Source organism: Pan troglodytes, chromosome 10 (assembly GCF_028858775.2).
Source record: "Pan troglodytes isolate AG18354 chromosome 10, NHGRI_mPanTro3-v2.0_pri, whole genome shotgun sequence".
Taxonomy (NCBI): Eukaryota; Metazoa; Chordata; class Mammalia; order Primates; family Hominidae; genus Pan; species Pan troglodytes.
Window position 1 is genome coordinate 53,732,778 of NC_072408.2, and position 21,231 is coordinate 53,754,008.

The 21,231-nt window shown below is 35.9% G+C and overlaps 1 protein-coding gene across 3 annotated transcripts in view; it reads left to right on the forward strand.

Moving 5' to 3' along the window:
• GXYLT1 (glucoside xylosyltransferase 1) overlaps positions 1–21,231 on the forward strand; it is a 63,257-nt gene that overhangs the window by 31,449 nt on the left and 10,577 nt on the right. For 2 of the 3 annotated variants that reach the window (XM_001167787.7, XM_522357.8), the window contains 4 exons: positions 3,831–3,956; positions 7,451–7,702; positions 15,588–15,711; positions 16,005–16,177. In XM_001167787.7, the coding sequence (XP_001167787.1) occupies positions 3,831–3,956; positions 7,451–7,702; positions 15,588–15,711; positions 16,005–16,177 (675 nt within the window). Of the gene's footprint in view, positions 1–3,830; positions 3,957–7,450; positions 7,703–15,587; positions 15,712–16,004; positions 16,178–20,636; positions 20,827–21,231 lie in introns of those variants that run through there. The other variant, XM_016923637.4, reaches the window with a different exon arrangement.

Consider the following 21,231-nt stretch of genomic DNA (forward strand, 5'->3'; position numbering starts at 1 on the left):
CTTTGTCTCTTTTGATCTTTGTTGGTTTAAAGTCTGTTTTATCAGAGACTAGGATTGCAACCCCTGCCTTTTTTTGTTCTCCATTTGCTTGGTGGATCTTTCTCCATCCCTTTATTTTGAGCCTATGTGTGTCTCTGCATGTGAGATGGGTTTCCTGAATACAGCACACTGATGGGTCTTGACTCTTTATCCAATTTGCCAGTCTGTGTCTTTTAATTGGAGCATTTAGCCCATTTACATTTAAGGTTAATATTGTTATGTGTGAGTCTGATCCTGTCATTATGATGTTAGCTGGTTATTTTGCTCGTTAGTTGATGTAGTTTCTTCCTAGCCTTGATGGTCTTTACATTTTGGCATGATTTTGCAGCGGCTGGTACCGGTTGTTCCTTTCCATGTTTAGTGCTTCCTTCAGGAGCTCTTTTAGGGCAGGCCTGGTGGTGACAAAATCTCTCAGCATTTCCTTGTCTGTAAAGTATTTTATTTCTTCTTCAGTTATGAAGCTTAGTTTGGCTGGATATGAAATTCCGGGTTGAAAATTCTTTTCTTTAATAATGTTGAATGTTGGTCCCCACTCTCTTCTGGCTTGTAGAGTTTCTGCCGAGAGATCCGCCCTTAGTCTGATGGGCTTCCCCTTGTGGGTAACCCGACCTTTCTCTCTGGCTGCCCTTCCTTCATTTCAACTTTGGTGAATCTGACAATTCTGTGTCTTGGAGTTGCTCTTCTCGAGGAGTATCTTTGTGGCATTCTCTGTATTTCCTGAATCTGAATGTTGGCCTGCCTTGCTAGATTGGGGAAGTTCTCCTGGATAATATCCTGCAGAGTGTTTTCCAACTTGGTTCCATTCTCTCCGTCACTTTCAGGTACACCAATCAGACGTAGATTTGGTCTTTTCACATAGTCCCATATTTCTTGGAGGCTGTGTTCGTTTCTTTTTATCTTTTTTCTCTAAACTTCTCTTCTCGCTTCATTTCATTCGTTTCGTCTTCCATCACTGATACCCTTTCTTCCAGTTGGTCGCATCGGCTACTGAGGCTTCTGCATTTGTCACATAGCTCTCATGCCTTGGTTTTCAGCTCCATCAGGTCCTTTAAGGACTTCTCTGCATTGGTTATTCTGTTTGTCCATTCATCTAATTTTTTTTCAAAGCTTTTAACTTCTTTGCCATTGGTTCGAATTTCCTCCTGTAGCTCAGAGTAGTTTGATCTTCTGAAGCCTTCTTCTCTCAACTTGTCAAAGTCATTCTCCGTCTAGCTTTGTTCCATTGCTGGTGAGGAGCTGCATTCCTTTGGAGGAGGAGAGGCGCTGTGATTTTTAGAGTTTCCAGTTTTTCTGCTCTGTTTTTTTCCCCATCTTTGTGGTTTTATCTACCTTTGGTCTTTGATGATGGTGACGTACAGAGGGGTTTTCTGTTTGTTAGTTTTCCTTCTACCAGACAGGACCCTCAGCTGCAGGTCTGTTGGAGTTTGGAGTTTGCTAGAGGTCCACTGCAGACCCTGTTTGCCTGGGTATCAGCAGCAGTGGCTGCAGAACAGCAGATATTGGTGAACCGCAAATGCTGCTGCCTGATGGTTCCTTTGAAAGTTTTGTCTCAGAGGAGTACCTGGCCGTGTGAGGTGTCAGTCCGCCCCTGCAGTGGGGTGCCTTCCAGTTAGGCTACTCGGGGTTCAGGGACCCACTTGAGGCTGTCTGCCCGTTCTCACATCTGAAGCTTCGTGCTGGGAGAACCACTACTCTCTTCAAAGCGGTCAGAGAGGGACATTTAAGTCTGCAGAGGTTACTGCTGTCTTTTTGTTTGTCTGTGCCCTGCCCCCAGAGGTGGAGCCTACAGAGGCAGGCAGGCCTCCTTGAGCTGTGGTGGGCTCCACCCAGTTCGAGCTTCCTGGCCACTTTGTTTACCTAATCAAACAACTAACTCGGCAATGGCAGACGCCCCTCCCCCAGCCTGGCTGTCGCCTTGCAGTTTGATCTCGGACTGCTGCGCTAGCAGTGAGCCAGACTCTGTGGGCATAGAACCCTCTGAGCCAGGTGAGGGATATAATCTCCTGGTGTGCCGTTTTTTAAGCCCATTGGAAAAGCGCAGTATTAGGGTGGGAGTGACCCGATTTTCCAAGTGCTGTCTGTCACCCCTTTCTTTGACTAGGAAAGGGAATTCCCTGACCCCTTGCTCTTCCCGGGTGAGGCGATGCCTTGCTGTGGTTCGGCTTGCGCACGGTGCGCTGCACCCACTGTCCTGCACCTACTGTCTGGCACTCCCCAGTGAAATGAACCCGGTACCTCAGTTGGAAATGCAGAAATCACCCGTCTTCTGCGTTGCTGACGCTGAGAGCTGTCGACCAAAGCTGTTCCTATTCGGCCATCTTGGCTCCTCCCTGGATTGTTTTTTTAAAATATTGAGGAATTAATCTTGTCCTAGGGGTTAAGAGAATAGTAATAGACTGCTGCCAATTTTGGAAATCTTTGAAAATATAATAGAAAAGTAAAACAGTTATTGCATTATCTTAGGTGCAGCCTCTGTGTTGTGTTTACACCTGGCTGAATTATTGTTTGTGTAACATATACTATATTTTTCAACTTAGTTTTCCTTTGACTGTAATAATCACTGAGAATGTTTGGTTTTGCTTTTGATGAAAGAATATCAAATATTTTATGGAACATGCTTTTAGTACATGAAAGCACTATTATATGTTAAATGAAAGTGACTAAGATTTTATTTTGAAGTTGGTATTGAAAAGATCTTTAACTGATTAATAAGTGGAGCAGGGAAATGACAGTGCTAGTATTTTACAATAATTAGTAGATAGCTGGTTGTGGTGGCATGCACCTGTAGTCCCAGCTACTTGGGAGGCCTGAGGTGGGAGGATCACCCAAGCCTGGGAAGTCAAGGCTGCAGTGAACCATAATCATGTTACTGCACTTCAGCCCAGTCTGGGTGACAGAGTGAGACCTTGTCTCAAAACAATAATAAAATAAAATAATCAGAGACACCAAAGCAGAGTGTTGGAAGTAAAGGCATTCCCTTAAACTATATTGGAAGATATTAGTGTTTTAGAAATGACTTAAACACTATCATAATTCAAAAGAGATCTTATTCAGCCTGTACATAAACTACTTAGTTTTCCCCCCCCACCATAGATTGTTTCTTAATGCTCCTCAGGAAATTTGAATCAGTAATTCTGTTGAAATAAGAATGAGAGATAATACTTAAACTGAATTAGAAACAATTCAGTATCTTGAAATGCATTTAGGGTACTAAGTGTAAACATGTTCATCATAGATTTTCAGATGCATTTTGCTTTTTGTAATAATTTTTTAAAAATTGGCATTGGCTATGTATCAGAATATTATCAGAAATATTTAGGCATATTAAAGCTATGCATTGATGGACAAATATTTTTTAACTAGTTTCATATTTGGTCTGACTTTGAATGTAAGCATCTTTCATATCGTATATATGGTGGTAATAATATTAGTGCTTAATTTTTCTGATTTTAGCTTGTTAATGGATTAAGAGAATTTACACATTAGGTAAAGTTGAGGAAGACAAACTTGCGAGGGTCTTTCACCTTTCTGATTTTGGGAGTTGGACCCTGATAACTTTCATTATGCTTCAGATCTTAATGGGGAAGTCTGGGATCTAATTTTGATTTTTAGATTTTAAATGAAAACAATGAAAACAAATACAGTGGTGGAACAGAAGAATCTTTCCTTTAATTTTACAGCATAAAATTATCTTAATTTTTAGCTCTTTTGTTTTATAATCTGTTGTTTTATGATTTTACAGAGAAAATTCAGAGTGAAACTAAACAGTTTTTTTTTTTTAATTGTTTTAGCTTGACAACTGGTCATTTCTACAAACATTTAATTATACGTTATACCCCATAACCTTTCCAAGTGAGAATGCAGCAGAGTGGAAAAAACTCTTTAAACCATGTGCTTCACAGAGATTGTTCTTGCCGGTAAGTTTTTTCCCCTAGTGTCTTTTTTTTTTTTTTTTTTTAAATTTGAACCTTACTTTTACACATGAGTCTCTGAAGAGTTACATATAATTCCAGTTAAATAATTAAATTAATAAATAGAAATCAATGCATGTACTATCTTCCTTTGGAACATGAAAAAATATTCCTGTGGAACAAGTAAAATAAAAACCCCTGTTAAGAATTAAAAATTTTTAGTAATTTCTGTTGAGATACCAGTTTAATATATTCAGTTGCGGTGAACTCTTATCTGTAACAAGGAATAGAGGTTGCCAGGTCTTAATGGAGCCAAGTCTGTTGCCAGCAGAAATGCGGTGGCGTTATCACCTTCAACTTGTAGGCAGCATTTAGAGTTTGAGAAATGAGGTAGAGTGCTTCATTAAATAGGAATTTGTGTCTTATACCAAGCCAATTTATCTATTGTAACTGATACTTAAACAGAAACAAATTTAAGGCATATGAACTCAAAGGGAAAATGGGAACTATTTATTCAGTGGGGCTGTTCTTTGGTAATGTTCTATGGTGATAAACCTTGATTTTTTTTTTCTTTTTTATATACAAATGTTCTGAAGCAAGGTTACCTCTTTCATTTTGATTTGATTTTACCCAGTTTTAAAATTCACAGTAGTTGTTTAGACCATTATGATATTTAAATACTTACAGTTTTGCAGCTGAAATACATGGAGAATACTTATGGTAGAAATACTGAATTTAAGAAGCACACAAGGTTCCGGAAATTATATAAATTATGGGGAAGAACCTTCAGTTACTTCTTATTGCTAAGTGGATTAAGGGAATTCCTAGCTTATTAAGAATATGGTTTATTGAATCCAGGATATCTGTAAGATTAAGTTATAATATTGATAAAAAAGTCAGTCTAACCAGTATGTTTGTTGCTCCGCCCTAAAAAGTTATATCCTAGGATCTTTCTCTTCTCTTCCATTGTAAAAAGCACACAAATAAGGGATTAAGATTGGTTAAAAAAAAAAAGTTTTAGATACTTCACGTAGGTTTTGTAAGTTTTTGAAATAAGTTTTATATTGAATGACTGCAGTGTCAGTCATTTAATTAATATGTGAGTGCCTAGTTTTTGTCAGTCATCTATACTGAAATGCTGGGTATATAGGAATGAATAGAACACACAGGTTTCCTCTTTTCATAGAGCTTGTTGTCTGATGTGGGAGACAGACATTAAATAATCACACAAATAATATTGAAAAAACAATAAGAGATGAAAGAAAGACGTGAGGTTTTGGCCATTTCTCTGCCATTTTGTTATGGTACTTTATTAACACTTGGCACCATGGCACTTTGTTAACACTTTATTAACAAGTTTAATTGTTGATGTTGTTACATGAAATTTGCCAGATCATTTAATGATGTAATCTAGTTAAATCCCTAAATGGAATTTTAAGTACAAGAACTACTTGAAACCTGTCAAATTGACCTCATACTTTATTGTTAATTCTAATCGTTTTAACCAGATTTAAGTAAATTGGTGCTTTATTTTTTTATAGTGATAAACTTTTTTGCTGAGTTTCTCTTCCTTTAAAATAGATGCATGAAAAGAACTAATGTAAACTGTGCCAATGCCTTTTTCAACTGAAAGGAATCAGAACTATACATAGGTGATTATTATTTAACCATGTCTGATTTCCAGCTGGTAGTGGCTCCCAGCATTGAACTTGAAGCTTTATGCAGCTTCTTCCTACTCTGCTAAGAATATAGTAATCTGTAAACAGATGTGACACAGATGTAGAATGTTGCTATTAAAAACAATTCTAACTCCACCATCCCTCAAAAAAGTGAGATAGACATACAGACTCCACCCAGCCCCCTCCCCCAACACCTTTTTTTTTTTTTTGAGACAGAGTCTTGCTCTATTGCCTAGTCTGGAGTGTACTGGCGCAGTCTTGGCTCACTGCAACCTCTGCCTCTCAGGCTAAAGCGGTTCTCCTGCCCCAGCCTCCCGAGTAGCTTGGATTACAGGCATGCGCCACCACACCTGGCTAATTTTTGTATTTTTAGTAGAGACAGCGTTTTGCCATATTGGTCAGGCTGGTCTCGAAGCCCTGACCTCAGGCGATCTGCCCGCCTCAGCCTCCCAAAGTGCTAGGATTACAGGCGTGAGCCACCATGCCTGGCCACAGATTCCCTTTTAGTTGAGGTCTTTGACCAAGTGAACCTTCCCTACTCAGGCCCTGCAGTCAACCATCAGATTTTTTTGCCCAGCCTGATATTAAATCAGCTGATAGTGAGATAAGGGAGGAATGAGGTGATTTCGGCCTAGTAGCTGCTCATTAAGGTGATGGCTTTAGTTGCAGGAAGAAGTAGCAGCTTTGAAAAGTAGCAGAACTAGGATCAAGCTCCTATTATGTCTTAACTAAAAAGGTTTAGATTCACCTATTTATTGAATCTTACTAATAGACGAGGATAGGCGGTAAATTTAAATTTGTAGGAGTTAGAACCTAAAGTTCATGGGTAAGGCAGAAATGAAAAATTATCCTTGAGTGGGCACAGTGGCTCGTGCCTGTAATCCTAGCACTTGGGGAGGCCGAGATGGGTGAATCATTTGAGGTCAGGAGTTTAAGACCAGCTTGGCCAAGATGGTGAAACCCCATCTCTACTAAAAATATGAAAAATTAGCCGGGTGTGGTGATGCATGCCTGTAATCCCAGTTACTCAGGAGGCTGAGGCAGGAGAATGCCTAGAACCGAGGAGGTAGAGGTTGCAGTGAGTTGAGATCACACTACTACACTCCAGCCTGGGTGACAGAGTGAGACTCTGTCTCAAAAAAAAAAAGAAAAAAAATAATAATTATCCTTAAAATTCCCCAGGGAAGGCACATGTTGAAGATTTATCTCTTAGAAAGTGCAACATAGCCAGTCTTTCTGGCTTTACCCTAAAGTCAAGCCTTTACCCTTGCTAGGTGCACATTTGCTTTGATTCGTTGGGACACAACCTAGAAATAAGAGTATGGACTCTGAATCTGGATTGCCTGGGTTCCAATTTGGCTCTACCACTTACTAGTTGAAACTGAAATGATGTAAAGATGCCAGTGTTACAGGCCAAGGGGAATAAGTTCAGAAAATCTTTATTTGTATTGGTTTATTTCTGTATTTATCTCAGGAAATTAGGATTCAAGATATAAATTTACCTAAGTTAATGTTATTATCCATTATGAAAAACATTTCCTCCCTGATCTTTGAAGATTTCATATTATTCTCTCAATTTTTATAATTGAGTATTTTGTTTTGGTTTGTTTTCATATCTTCTCTGAAAGTTAATATGAAGGTTAGCATAGTATCTTTATATATATGCTATTGTTAAAAATGACAGATTTAGGAAAGATTACCTTAAAATAAAATAATATAAATTAGCTAATCTCTTAGGTGTATCTTACACAATTAGAGGTGCTTTTATGTTTCTTTTTAAAATAGAATTATAGTTAATCATTCAAATATCTCTCCTTGTAGTTAATCCTGAAAGAAGTTGACTCACTATTGTATGTCGACACTGATATCCTTTTTTTACGACCAGTTGATGATATTTGGTCTTTACTAAAGAAATTTAATTCCACACAAATTGCCGCAATGGCACCAGAACATGAGGAACCTCGAATAGGATGGTATAATCGCTTTGCTAGGCATCCATATTATGGAAAAACTGGAGTAAACTCTGGAGTTATGTTGATGAACATGACTCGAATGAGAAGGAAGTATTTCAAGGTAAGTCACTAATACAGATAGTTGTTAACATTTCTCTAAAAACCTTCTAAATTGTTTTTAATAAAACTAAATTTTATTAAAAACTAAATTGAACTATAAAGAATTTTTCTATTTAGAATAATCTAGAACATTAGAAGAATATAGATATCTAGATTTATCTAGAAGTGTGTTCATATTATTCTGTTTAACAGAGCATTACAATAGGTCAAACCAGATGACATGACAATGAAGTAAAATAACAATGCCCTAAGTAGTGAACATCTTCTCCCTAGATTGCCATTCCAGGAAGCAGATGTTATTTTGTAGTTGTACATTCATAGAATACATAGAATCTAAATTATGATATACCTTAGGGACAACATGGAGTTGCAGTTAAGAGCATAGACTCTGCAACCTGTTTGTTCTCACCCGTAAAATGGAAATGATAGCACTACCAATGTCTTGGGACTTTTGTGAGGAGTAAATGAGTTAGAACAGTGGCTGACACATAGTAAATGTTAGCTATTATGGTGTTATTGGAAGTTAACTTAAAAAATTCCTGCGTGTTTCCAGTCTTTCAAATTGTGGGGTCAGTAGAAAAGTCAGACTATTTAAATTCTCTAAATGTGCATTTAGACTTCATCAGTATGTACTAATATTTACCAGTTTCATGTAGATTAGTTGTATATCTAAGTTGCAAGTCACTGTAGTTTGCTTGCTCTGGAATCAGACTGGCTTTCTGTGTAGCTTTGCCTCCTGTGCAGTACTTAACTACTAGCCATTTAGTTAACTTTTAAGTATGAATTCTCTCAGCTGAATAAGATAATAAACAGACTTAACTAAGTTAATTTAAAAGAGATCTGTTGAAAATTCTTAATAGAGCCTGGCAGGAAGTAAGCAGTAAAATGTTAGCTAAAAACAGTGACTTCTGAGCAAACAGTATACCCTCTAGGAGTATAGAGTTACTGTTTATTCCTTTATATATCATTAGGACTAAATTAAACATTAAGGGATATCATATCTTTTGTGATATATGTGTACATTTATATGTATGTATTTTTGTCATGCGTTTTTCATATGGTATCTGGTGGAATGGAGTTTATTCTTTCTACATGTCTGATTTAAGTCTTTTCCTCATTTGGAACTGTTTCCTCTTACCTTTGGTATAGGCAGCAGTACTGCTGTAGCCATTACCATGTGCCAACACTTCAGTCTTAGAAGTCTGACAGCTATTACCTGTCACTCGTCTATTCTGTTGATCTTAAACTTAGTTTTCTTTTTTTAGCTTTCCCTTTTCTGAATCTTTTTAAAATTCTGATTTAAATTTAGTTTTGTCTCCCACAACTGATTGCATTAATAAGCCCAGTGTTAGGTAACCTCCGCTCTTGTTTAACAGAGAACATCTCTCTTTGGTTACCAAGTTTGTTATTCTGTCTTGAATTTTTAAATTTCATGTACTGTAAAGTTTTACTAAATATAGTAAAACTAAGATAGTAACATGATTGTTATTTTCTGATTGTTAGACTGTGCACAGTGATCTTATACCAGAAGATGGTGCTGTAAGATTATCTGCAAAAAAAAATGTGACTTCTCAATAACTGCATTTGAAATTTATGAAATTAATAGAAGTTTAGTGTTGCAAAGAACTATAGAGATAATATAACACCATTTGATTACAACTTAAAAATAGCTATATAGTTCAAATCCATTGTTTTTAAAATTATTTTGTTCTTATTTTACTTTTTTGTAGAGAACAGTCTCTACAGAAAAAGAGTTGCCCAGGCTGGTCTTGAACTCCTGGCCTCATGTGATCCTCCCACCTCAAACCCCCAAAGTGCTGGGTTTATAGGCGTGAGCCACTGCGCTTGGCCAGATTTACTGTTTTTAACTTACCTATTACTTATTTAAATATCATTCATAAATAATAGTTTCTCCCTTTCCCTTTTTCTTTTTTTTTCTGTGACATGTTCTAAGCTACCTAGAGGTGTAGTTATGGGAGTTGGAATAATTTCTAAACTTTCAAACCTTTTTTTCTTCTGCACATTAATGACTGTGAAAAAAAAACACAAGATGATTGGTTGTATGTTAATTTGGCAGGTATAATTTACTTCACACCTACTATTCCTGTGTTACAAACAACCCTGTTCTTGCTCCTTGGGAACATACTCAGATTTGCTTTGTTTTCAAATATTTTATTATACTTAGGATTGTCGAGATGGTCCTGCAAAATTTATTGATTGTTAATTCCTTTTCTCATATATTTTTATTTTTCTTGATCTCTATATCTATAGCAAAACATTGTCTTGGTTTTTCCTACCAGTTTTACAGTTTCTAGCACAGATCTTAAATTTTAGAAATTTAGCAATATAACTGAGTTACTTATAATCGCTTTCCAAACTGTTTTATACAGATCCACGACTGTTGCTTCATGGTTCTTAACCCATGTACAGCCACAATAAAAATTTAGGACAAAGGTCATAGTTTATTTATTTGCCTTGCTGTCACCTGGTTCTTACCACTCGTGGCTGTTCATTTCGAACCTGGTGTATTATAGTTATGTATATTAAAAAGTTAAAATAGGGCCAGGTGTGGTGGCTCACACCTGTAATTCCAAGACTTTGGGAGACCGAGGTGGGTGGATCACTTGAGGCCAGGAGTGTGAGACCAGTCTGACCAACACAGTGAAACCCCATCTCTACTAAAAATAGAAAAAATGAGCTGTGCATGGTGGTGCATGCCTGTATTCCCAGCTACTTGGGAGGCTGAGACAGAATTGCTTGAACCAGGGAGGCAGAGGTTGCAGTGAGCTGATATTGGGCCACTGCACTCCAGCCTGAGCTACAGAGTGACAATGTGAGTGAGACTCTGTCTCAAAAGAAAAAAAAAATTAAAAAATTTAAATTCAAATAATTTAATAATGAAATAATTATTTAATTAAATATATATTTAATTAATGAAATAATTATTAAATTATATATTTAATTTAATGAAATAATTATTAAATTAAATATATATTTAATTTAATGAAATAATTATTAAATTAAATTCAATAATTTAATTAAATAAATATTAAATACAACTTTTTAAAAATCATAATTTTTAATCTCATAATTGTATATTTGCTAGATAATGAATAACATTGGTTAAATGATTACATTGTATTTTGCAGTATCGTATTTGCAGTGTTGAATCCCTATTAGGGTATTTATTTTCTCTCCTTCTAAAAAATGTATTACTGTATTTCTTAACCTTTTCCTGTTTATTAGAGAAAAACCAAAGAGTATAAATTAGACATGGTGGGAATTTTTTCTTTGTTTACTCTGCCCTTTTCAGCTTTCTATATATTACTTTGTAGAGTATTTTTTGTCTGTTTGCTCCACCTACTGAGGGCAGGATGTGTCTTTTATACAGCTTTATATTAAGAATATTTAGCACGGTGTCTGACATAAAGTAGCAACTTGATAGATAATTGCTAGCAAAGGAGAGTCAGATGAAGGTTTTAGAAACTAGGCCATTAATGAATTGAAAAATACTGGAAAAGGGAACACTTTGTATGAAGTAGATACAATGCTTTTACATATTTGTAAGATGTATGTGATAAAGAGTTTTCTTGTGTTAGTACATAGCTTATGAGAGCAGAATAACAACAACGAACATCTTGCCAAAGGGGTGGAACTTTTTAAAGTGAAGTAACTAATCTTTGGGAATTGATGAGTTCCCACTTTTTTGTTGGAGCATAATGTGAATGCTCTTTAATTTTGTATGTATGTATAGGACAGGCTGATAATGACAGTCCATTCATTTTCAAAGCATGCTTAATTCAAAAAATGAAACTAATTGATCTTGATGTAACATACATGTATTTGGTCATAGGTTTGCTAAATTTTGTAAAATTAGAACTACAGTTTTCTGTTTTACATGTTATGAAACTAAATTGTGCTTATAAAGATTCAAAAAAGTAATTTTATGTAGAATGAAAAGACAGGTCTCCCCTTGACATATCTCTTCACACTTTCATGCCTCCACCCAGAGTGACACTATAAACTTGGCTATGTGTTCTTTTAAAAAGTGCATTTTGAGGCTGGGTGCAGTGGCTCATGCCTGTAATCCCAGCACTTTGGGAGGCCGAGGCAGGTGGATCACTTGAGGTCAGGAGTCCTAGACCAGCCTGGCTAATATGGTGAAACCCCATCTCTACTAAAAATACAAAAATTAGCCAGGCATGATGGCAGGTGCCTGTAATTCCAGCTGCTCGGGAGCCTGAGGCATGAGAATCACTTGAACCCAGAAGGTGGAGGTTGCAGTGAGCCAAGATTGCGCCACTGCACTCCAGCCTGGGCGACAGAGTGAGACTCTGTCTCAAAAAAAAAAAAAAAAGTATTTTGAAACAAGCATAGGTGTGCATTAGCATTTAGATATAGGATTCTTTTATACATCTTCAGCTTTTTTCATTTAGTAAATATATAGTTGACTGACTTCTATGTCATTACACATAATCACATTTTTAATGTGTGTATGATGTGGAGAATGGATGATTTTATTTTCTTTTTTTGTGTGTACCTAGTATGGATATGTAGTTGTATGGCTGAAAATATATTTTAAAATTCATATTTTCTTGACTATACTACCGGTGTGGTTAAAAATCTTTTCTTATAATTTGTAGCCATTTCTGTTTCTTCTTTTGTGAATGGTTGCTTGCCCATATCCTTTGCCCACTTCTTGGTTTTCTCTTTCTTATTGACTTGAACTCCTTTTATATGTAATACCTCTTTATTAAACTCATTTCTCATAGCTTTTCATTGGTTGTCTTGGATAATCTAGGTTATATCATTAGCAAATAATACTAGCGTTATCGCTTCTTTTCCAAATAGTTTTCTAATGGGACTTTTTTCTTTAAGGTTTTTTTCCCTTTTTATTTTTTTCCTAAGACTGCAGTGAACTCTTAATTTTGTATTTCATTGATGCTCTTTGAATAGGTACATTTCTTGTAAGATATATATTCAAATATATATATTTGATTTATATTGGTTTTTATAATTTAAATATGTATCTGTATTTCTGTGTATATTTGAATAGATAGAATCACATGAAGACTTTAACATGGTGTTGTACAAGGGCTCCACCAGTTCTGTCTGTTGAAAGTGTTCCTGGTTTTTGTCCTTGTGTAATTGATATTTTTCTTTTCAGATCCTAAGAATATTTCCTTAACATACTCAATGACTTATTTCTAAGAGTTATCTTTTCAAATTGTTTCCTTAAGTAAAACTTGTTTTAGTCATTTTCCAGATTAAAAAAAATTCTGATTATAATTACTATTTACTGTGTTCTAAGAAATTTCACACAAGGATAATAATGCAGTTGTAGCACATCAATTTAAGTATGTGGATTTTTTTTTTCATGAATTCTGGCCTTCTCTTTTTTAAAGGATAGATTGTTTATATCGTCACTGAATTTAATATAAATTATAAAATGACTTATAACAATGTTTCTCAAACTATGGCAAAAGATTAATTTTAAAAAAATTTTCAGTATGTTATGAGCCAATACTTTTGTAAAAGAGAGATTACTAGGGAAATATATTAAGTACACATAAAACGGTTAACTTGGTGTAAAAGTTTCTAAATCTTACTCTTAATTTCTATACTTAATTACTTAATCTTATTGAGGACATAGAAAAAATTTACATAGTAGCACACTATGTGAACTGCTGTGAACTGCACTATGAAGAATACTGGTTTTTACTCTGGATAGTCCCCGAGTCACATAGATCTAAAAGGCCCGGTATTCACTTCTACCCCTTCCAACACCAAGTTCTCATTGGACTCAGTTTCTTGCTTCCTTAAGTATTTAACTTTGGGTTTTCAAATAACAAGTTTTGAGCATTAAGAAAAAAGCATTACATTCAGTATCTGAAAAAGCACTAAATTCAGTATCTTTTTTATTTTAAAAAAGCATAAAATATAAATTGATAGATTATTAGTATTATATTTTTATCTCATTTCAAAAGGCAGCATTGTGCTTAATGGCTAAACAGTAGGAGCTTTCCAGTTAAAATGAAGATAAGGATATCTATTAATATTACCATAACTTTTTTTTTTTGAGACAGGGTCTCATTCTGTTAGCCATGCCGGAGTGCAGTGGCACAATCTTAGCTCACTGCAAACCTCCACCTCCCAGGCTCAAGTGATCCTCCCACCTCAGGCTTCCAGGTAGCTGGGACCACAGGCGTGTACCACCATGCGTGACTAGTTTTTTGTACTTTTGGTACAGGGTTTCACCATGTTGCCCAGGCTTGTCTCGAGCTCCTGAACTCAACTGATCAGCCTGCCTCGGCCTCCCAAAGTGCCGGGATTACAGGCGTGAGCCGCTGTGCCTGACATCATAACTATTAAGTAATATTTAAATAGTGGTTCTCAGCATGGAGGAATAACAAGCCCCCATATTAGACAAATGAAAGAAATAGGTATAAAAATTAGATAGGATGTAGAATTATTATTTGCATGACATATTTATATCCCTGGAAAACCTCAACCTATTAAAACTACTATAAACATTAAGGATATATAGTTAATTTGGCTGAGTTGAAAATTAAAATACAGAAATTGCTGCTTTTAAAAGGAGAGTCAAACCATTTACTGTGCTGGCTGACTCCAGGGGTTCTTTCTCAAGTAGCGTAGTATGGTCTCCTCCTGAAAACAGTGTTGATATGGCAATTAGTTGATATCCAAGAATAGGAAAATACTTTTGTTAGCAGGGTTGTAATTCTGATAGCAAAGCTTACAGTTGTTAAAATGGGTTGGGTGAATCTGTCAGCTCTTCAGTAGTATGAGAGGCATCAGGAGACTAGGGTCTCTTTCTTGGAGTGCAGTCTTAATATTGCCAAAGATGCCAGTCCTAACTTGCCTCCCTCTGGGATGGTGAGAGTTTATGGGACTGCATACATCTGCTAGACTGGACCCAGTTATTTTCCTCAGCAAATCTTCTTTGACTTTATATGTCATTCATGGTGCCTCTTTACAGAATTCTTTGCTTGCGTTTTCTAATGTACAAATAGCAACCTTTTAGAATATAAAATGGAAGACCCTCAAAAGAAATAGCATACATAGGAACAAACTTGAAAGAAATTGGCAGGATATATACATGTATATATACACACACATGTATTATATATATATATGTTTTAAATTTAATAAGATAAATGAACACTTAAATAAGTAGAAAGATACACTATGTTTTTGGATAGGAAAATCCATCATAAAAAGGCCAGTTCTCTGTGAGAATTTTTTACTACAAGTAGACACAAAACTCATACATTTCTCCTTCTTTGTTGATCTTCCCCACTCCCTCTGCAGCCTTGATTTTTGTCAATCATATTGTTTTTTAGTGTTTAACTTAAGTTGTGTATGCATTTTTTAATTTGATTTATCAATTTCAAAATGATCTATTTGAACTGCCAATTATAGAAGTTAAGCAAATAAATCTGAGACTAATAGCCATCATGGTAAAAAATAATAATAGCTAACACTGAATATTTACCACGTGTCAGGTGCTATTCCAAGCACTTTAAATTTATATATTAACAATTTTAATCATCAACAACTCTGACGTAGGCACAGACATAGGTACCAAAACTATCTTCATTTTAAGATAAGGACACAGTTACTTTCGCTTTCTTTCGTGACTTACTAGTTTTATCACTGCCACATACAACTTCCTTTTGTTATCTTCTGTTTTACTGTACAGCCCTTCTCACATTTAGGGTTAGAAATGTTACTTGATATTGTGAGGAGTTTGCATTTCTCTTTGTGGATTTGTAATGGTTGCTGTGGGAAGAATGAGGAACTGTCATCATGCTGCCATTTTAAGCCTGAAAGTCTGAAGCTCTTTTGAATGTTTTTATCAACAGAATGATATGACAACTGTACGACTACAATGGGGAGATATACTTATGCCATTGCTTAAAAAATACAAACTAAACATCACATGGGGTGATCAAGATCTATTGAATATCGTGTTTTTTCATAATCCAGGTAATTATTTAAATTCCTTTTATTTGCATTAAAAAATCACAGATAATACTTAGTGAAAAAGGAAAACATGCACTTATCTGATTCTGTCTTATATTAATGATTATTGCTATTTATGTTTAAGACGGAGTAAAACTTTCTTGAATTTTGCTTTAATTGGAAGAGATCTAAATGCCAAACATTTTTCATTAATTCTTACTTGTAAGAGCTGTATTTTTTAACTGAAAGTTTTGCATAATGTTACATCTGTGGTATTAGGGGTATTTGCTTCATTGTTTGGTCTTTTCTTTATGTAGAAAGCCTTTTTGTTTTTCCGTGTCAATGGAATTATCGACCAGATCATTGTATATATGGAAGCAATTGCCAAGAAGCAGAAGAAGAAGGAATCTTTATTCTTCATGGGAACAGAGGTGTTTACCATGACGATAAGCAACCAGCATTTAGAGCTGTTTATGAAGCACTGAGAAATGTAAGATTTGCCTTTCCTTTTTTTTAACTTTTTGTTTGAAAATACTTTCAAGCTAATGGTTAGTTTACAAAAATAGTACAAAGAATTTTTACACACACTCAGCCTCATCTGTTATTAACATTTTGCCTTATTTGCTTTGTCGTTGGTTTTCTCTCTACATTTTTTTTTTCCTGAAAACAATGTAGTTGTTTTTTCAGAAAACTCAACTTATATTTGATTGTAAGTTGCATACATTAAGTTCTTTTACCCCTAAAAACTTCAGTTTTTTTTTTTTAAACTAAGAATAAGGACGCTCTCTTATTAACCACAGTACATATGTCAAGCTAGAAAATTTAATACTGATGGAATACATTAATCTGCCATCCATATGGCTTTACTCTCTTTTGATCTAGAACAGTTTCTCAGTCTTTGTCTTATATGACATTGGCATATTTGGACAATAGAGCCTCTTCACCCCTTTTTTTATTAGAATGTTCTTCATTTTGGCTTGTCTAATGTCTCCTTATGATTAAGTTCAGGATATACATGCCTGCTCAGAATTCTGTATAGGTGGTGATGTGTGCTTCTCAGGCCCTCATAGTCATAGTCCCCTTTGTCTGCCCCTCACTGGTGATGTTGATTTTCATCAGTCAGTCAAAATGTCATTTATTTTCTCCACAGTGTAGTTATTTTTCCTCTTATAAGCAGCCTATGGGAAGAACCTTTTAAAATCATGTAAACATTCTGCTTCTCATTAAAATTTTCCTACAAGATTTAGCATCTATCGTTGGTTCTTGCCCAAAACAATCTTCACCATGTTATTTGCAAATTGATGATTGTTCAACAATAGCACTCCTTCCACATACATCATTTGACACTTGGCATGCATCTATAGGGAAGATCCCTCCCTTTTGCACATATATTGATGTTTATATAATCAGTATGAACCCTTTGATACTTATGTTCCTCCAATGATTTATAATTCATTTTTCCTTCTAATTATGTTGATGCTAAAGTTGTTCCAGGTATGGCCATTGGGAGCCCCATTGGCTACTTCTTGTGTCCCTTTGACATGTCCTCATCACTTTTTTTGAGTACCTCTTTTATTTTCTGTTCCAACAAAATATTCCAGGTTTATTTTATACTTTCCCTGCCCTACCGTTGAAATTAGTCATCTGTCAAAGGAGCTCTGGTTCCCTTTAGTAGGCTCTGGATATTAGGCATGTTTATTGCTACCAGGGTCTCATTGCTTTTGAGCTTTTTCAGTGGCAGAGCTAGGAAGTATAAGCGTGCACACATGATGTTAATGTGTTCACACCTGATTCTCTAATTCCATGCCATTCTTCCAAGGCTCTTCCTTGCTTCTACTCTATATTATATCTTCTTTCTTCCACAGTTAGAATCCTGACTTCTGTCATCAACACATTTTGTCATTTGCTTAATCTTACAATCATTTAAAATAATTTCAGAAATGTTCCATTCATACCATTGTCTCCACCCCCAAACCAGCTTACTAAAAATGGCTTAGGATTTGTTTTCAGTCTTTCCTCTTCCTCTCCCCTGCTCCCAGACAAGGGTGTGCACTCAATACTGTATTCAGAAGTTACTTGGATTAGTTCTTTTTTTCCGATCTTTCAGTGTGATTATTTTATTCATTTGAAATACAATTGGATTCATTAGTTTCCGTATGCTTTCAGTTTTAGCTTTTTTCCACTATCTTTGTTGATATAATTGCATTTTTTGATAGGAGGATATTAATATACTTCACAAAGTCAGAATAACATAAGGGTTTACTCAGATGTAACCTGTTATCTTAGCCCGTTTATCCTAACTGCCCCCTACCTTTATCGGGTACCAATTTCATTGTTTTCTGGTTTATCCTTCCTGTGTTTTTAATAAGATGAGCAGATGTATGTATGTTCTGTAATTTCCATTTTCTTACACAAAAGGTAGCTTAGTGTATATCTTCATTCATTCTTTGCTTTTTATATTTAAAATATTCTGGAGATATTTTCCTCAGTTTTTTTTTTAAACTGTATGGTACTTTATGTATGTACCAGAGTTTATTCAACCATTCTCTATGTTTGGACATTTTGGTAGTTTCCAATAGCTTGAATTATAAATAATGCAGCAATGTACAGTTAGCTGTGTCATATATATATATTTGTATTGTTGGAAGGTGAATCTTCATGGTAAATTCCTAGAAGTGGGATTATTGGATTGAAATTATTACCTGTGTTCCTCCATGGGGATTGTTTGTATTCCTGCCAATGATTTGTGAGACAGTCTGTTCCCCACATCCTCATCAACAGAGTATAGTATCAAGCTTTTAAAATTTTGTCATTCTGATGGGTGAGAAATGGTATCTTAGTGTAGTTTTAATTTGCATTTCTCTTACAAGTGAAGTTTAATCTTTTTATATATTTATGAAATATTTTTATATCTTTTTGGGGGGTGAATTTTCTTTTAAATATTTCTCCTATTCTTCTATAGTTTTTTAAAAATAACTAATGAAACATAATTTATATACCACAAAGTTCACCCATTTCAAATATATAATTCAGTAGCTTTTAGCATGTTTGCAGAATTGTACAACCATCATTATTACCATGAGGGCGTTTGGGCTTTCTTGCCCTCTCCTCCCTTTAATTGTTAAAAGTTCTTTGTATGTTAGGAATATTAGTACTTTTCCTGTGATATACGTTGTGAATATTTTTCTACCAATTTGACTTATTTATGGTATTTGACGCCATTCAGTTTGTATAATATTTTTCATGTAATAAGTTTATCAATTTTTTTTTTTTTTCACTGCTGGGTCTTGCTCTGTCACCCAGGCTGGAGTGCAGTGGCACAGTCTTGACTCATTGTAACCCCTGCCCCCTGGACTCAAGCGATCCTCCCACCTCAGCCTCCTAAGTAGCTGGTACTACAGGCACGTGCCACCACACTCAGCTAACATATGTATTTTTTATGGAGATGGGGATGTTGCTGTGTTTCTCAGGCTGGTCTTGAATTACCGAGCTGAAGCAGTCTGCCACCGTCAGCCTCCATAGTGGCTGAGATTACAGGCATGAGCCATCAAGCCCAGCCTCACCTTTTTTTTTTTTTTTTTTTTTTTGAGGCAGGGTTATGCTCTTGTCACCCAGGCTGGAGTGCAGTAGTGTGATCACAGCTTACTGCAGCATTGACCTTCTGGATTCAGTTGATCCTCCCACAGCCTCCCAAATATCTGGGACTACAGGTGCATGTCACCAGGCTTGGCTAATTTTTGTATTTTTTATAGAGATGAGGTTTTGCCATGTTGCTCAGGCTAGTCTTGAATTCCTGGGCTCAAGCAATCCTTGGCCTCCCAAAGTGCTGGGATTACCAGGATAACCCACCACACCTAGCCTAACACCCCCCTTTTTTTTTTTTAAAGTTGTAATCAGCAAGCTTTTTCCAGTCTACACTTGGGTTACAGAACAGGTTATAGGATAATTCACCCATATGCTGTTTCATTTATTACATTCAGACCTTTGCTGTGTTTGGAATTTACTTACTCTTTTGTATTGGGTGAGGAATAGATACTATTTGACTCTTTTCCAAATGGCTATCCTTTTGTCTCTACACCATTTACTTAAGAATCTATCTTTGGCTGGGCGCAGTGGCTGATATCTGTAATCCTAGCACTTTGGGAGGCCAAGGTGGGCAAGCTCAGGAATTCAAGACCAGCTGAGGCAACTCCCTCAGCCCAGCAGTTTGAGACCAGCCTGGGCAGCATAGTGAGACTTTGTCTCTAAAAAATAAAATAAATTAAAAGGCTGTCTTTAACCAGAAGATTTCAGATACTGACATTATCATAAATTCCATTTGTAATTTCTGAATTTTCTGTTTTGTTCCATTGGTCAGTTCATTTGTACACTAATAGCACACTATTTTAATTATAAAGGCACTTTGCTGTGTTTTAATATCTGATGGGGCTACTCCCTCTTTATAGCCTGTTTTTTTCAGTGTTTTCCTAGCTATTGTATATTTATTTTTCTATAAGTATCAACTCCATTAAAAAGTTAAAAACTTGTTGGTATTTTTAGGCCGGGCACAGTGGCTCACGCCTGTAATCTCAGCACTTTGGGAGGCTGAGGTGGGCGGATCACCTGAGGTCAGGAGTTCGAGACCAGCCTGGCCACCAAAGTGGTGAAACCCTGTCTCTACTAAAAATACAAAAATTAGCCAGGCATCATGGCACGTGCCTGTAATCCCAGCTACTTGGGAGGCTAAGGCAAGAGAATTGCTTGAACCTGGGATGTGGAGGTTTCAGTGAGCCAGGATCGCTCCATTGCACTACAGCCTGGGCAAAAGGAGCGAAACTTCATCTCAGAAAAATTGATATTTTTATTAGGAGTATATTAGCTTCGTATATTAACTTAGGGACTGCTAACGTTTTGGTGGTGTTGAGACATCCTAACCAAGAACAAGAGCTGTCTTTACATTTGTCTTTTAGGAATGTTTTATAGCAAGCCTGTCCAACCTGTGGCCAGTGGGCCGCATGCAGCCCAGGATGACTTTGAACATGGCCCAACACAAGTTCATAAAGTTTCTTAAAACATTATGACATTTATTTTGTGATTTTTTTTTTCTTAGCTCATTATTGTTAGCGTTAGTGTATTTTATGTGTGGTCCAAGACAATTCTTCCAATGTGGCCTAGGGAAGCCAAAAGATTGGACACCCCTGCTTTACAGTTTTTTTTTCTACAGGTTTTGAATATAACTTAAGTTTATGCTTAAGTATTGTCTTTTTGTTGCTTTTGTAAATAAAGTTTTGTCTTTTAAGCATTTGCTTTATAATGAGTTTGGAAAAAAATTATACTGCCCCTCTCTCCCCCATCCCCCAATTGTCTGTTTTCTCTTTTCTTCTTGTTCTTATTATTCCCCTTTTATGTAATTGGGGTGGATTGATGGGGGACATGATTAATACTTCATATACCTCTAGGTGGATGCATGAACCAGATCTCTGTGAATGTTAAGGACCAAGACTTGGGGCAAATCCAGGGGAGGTTTGGATTTATGCTGTTACTTAACAAGCTGTATCGCTATCC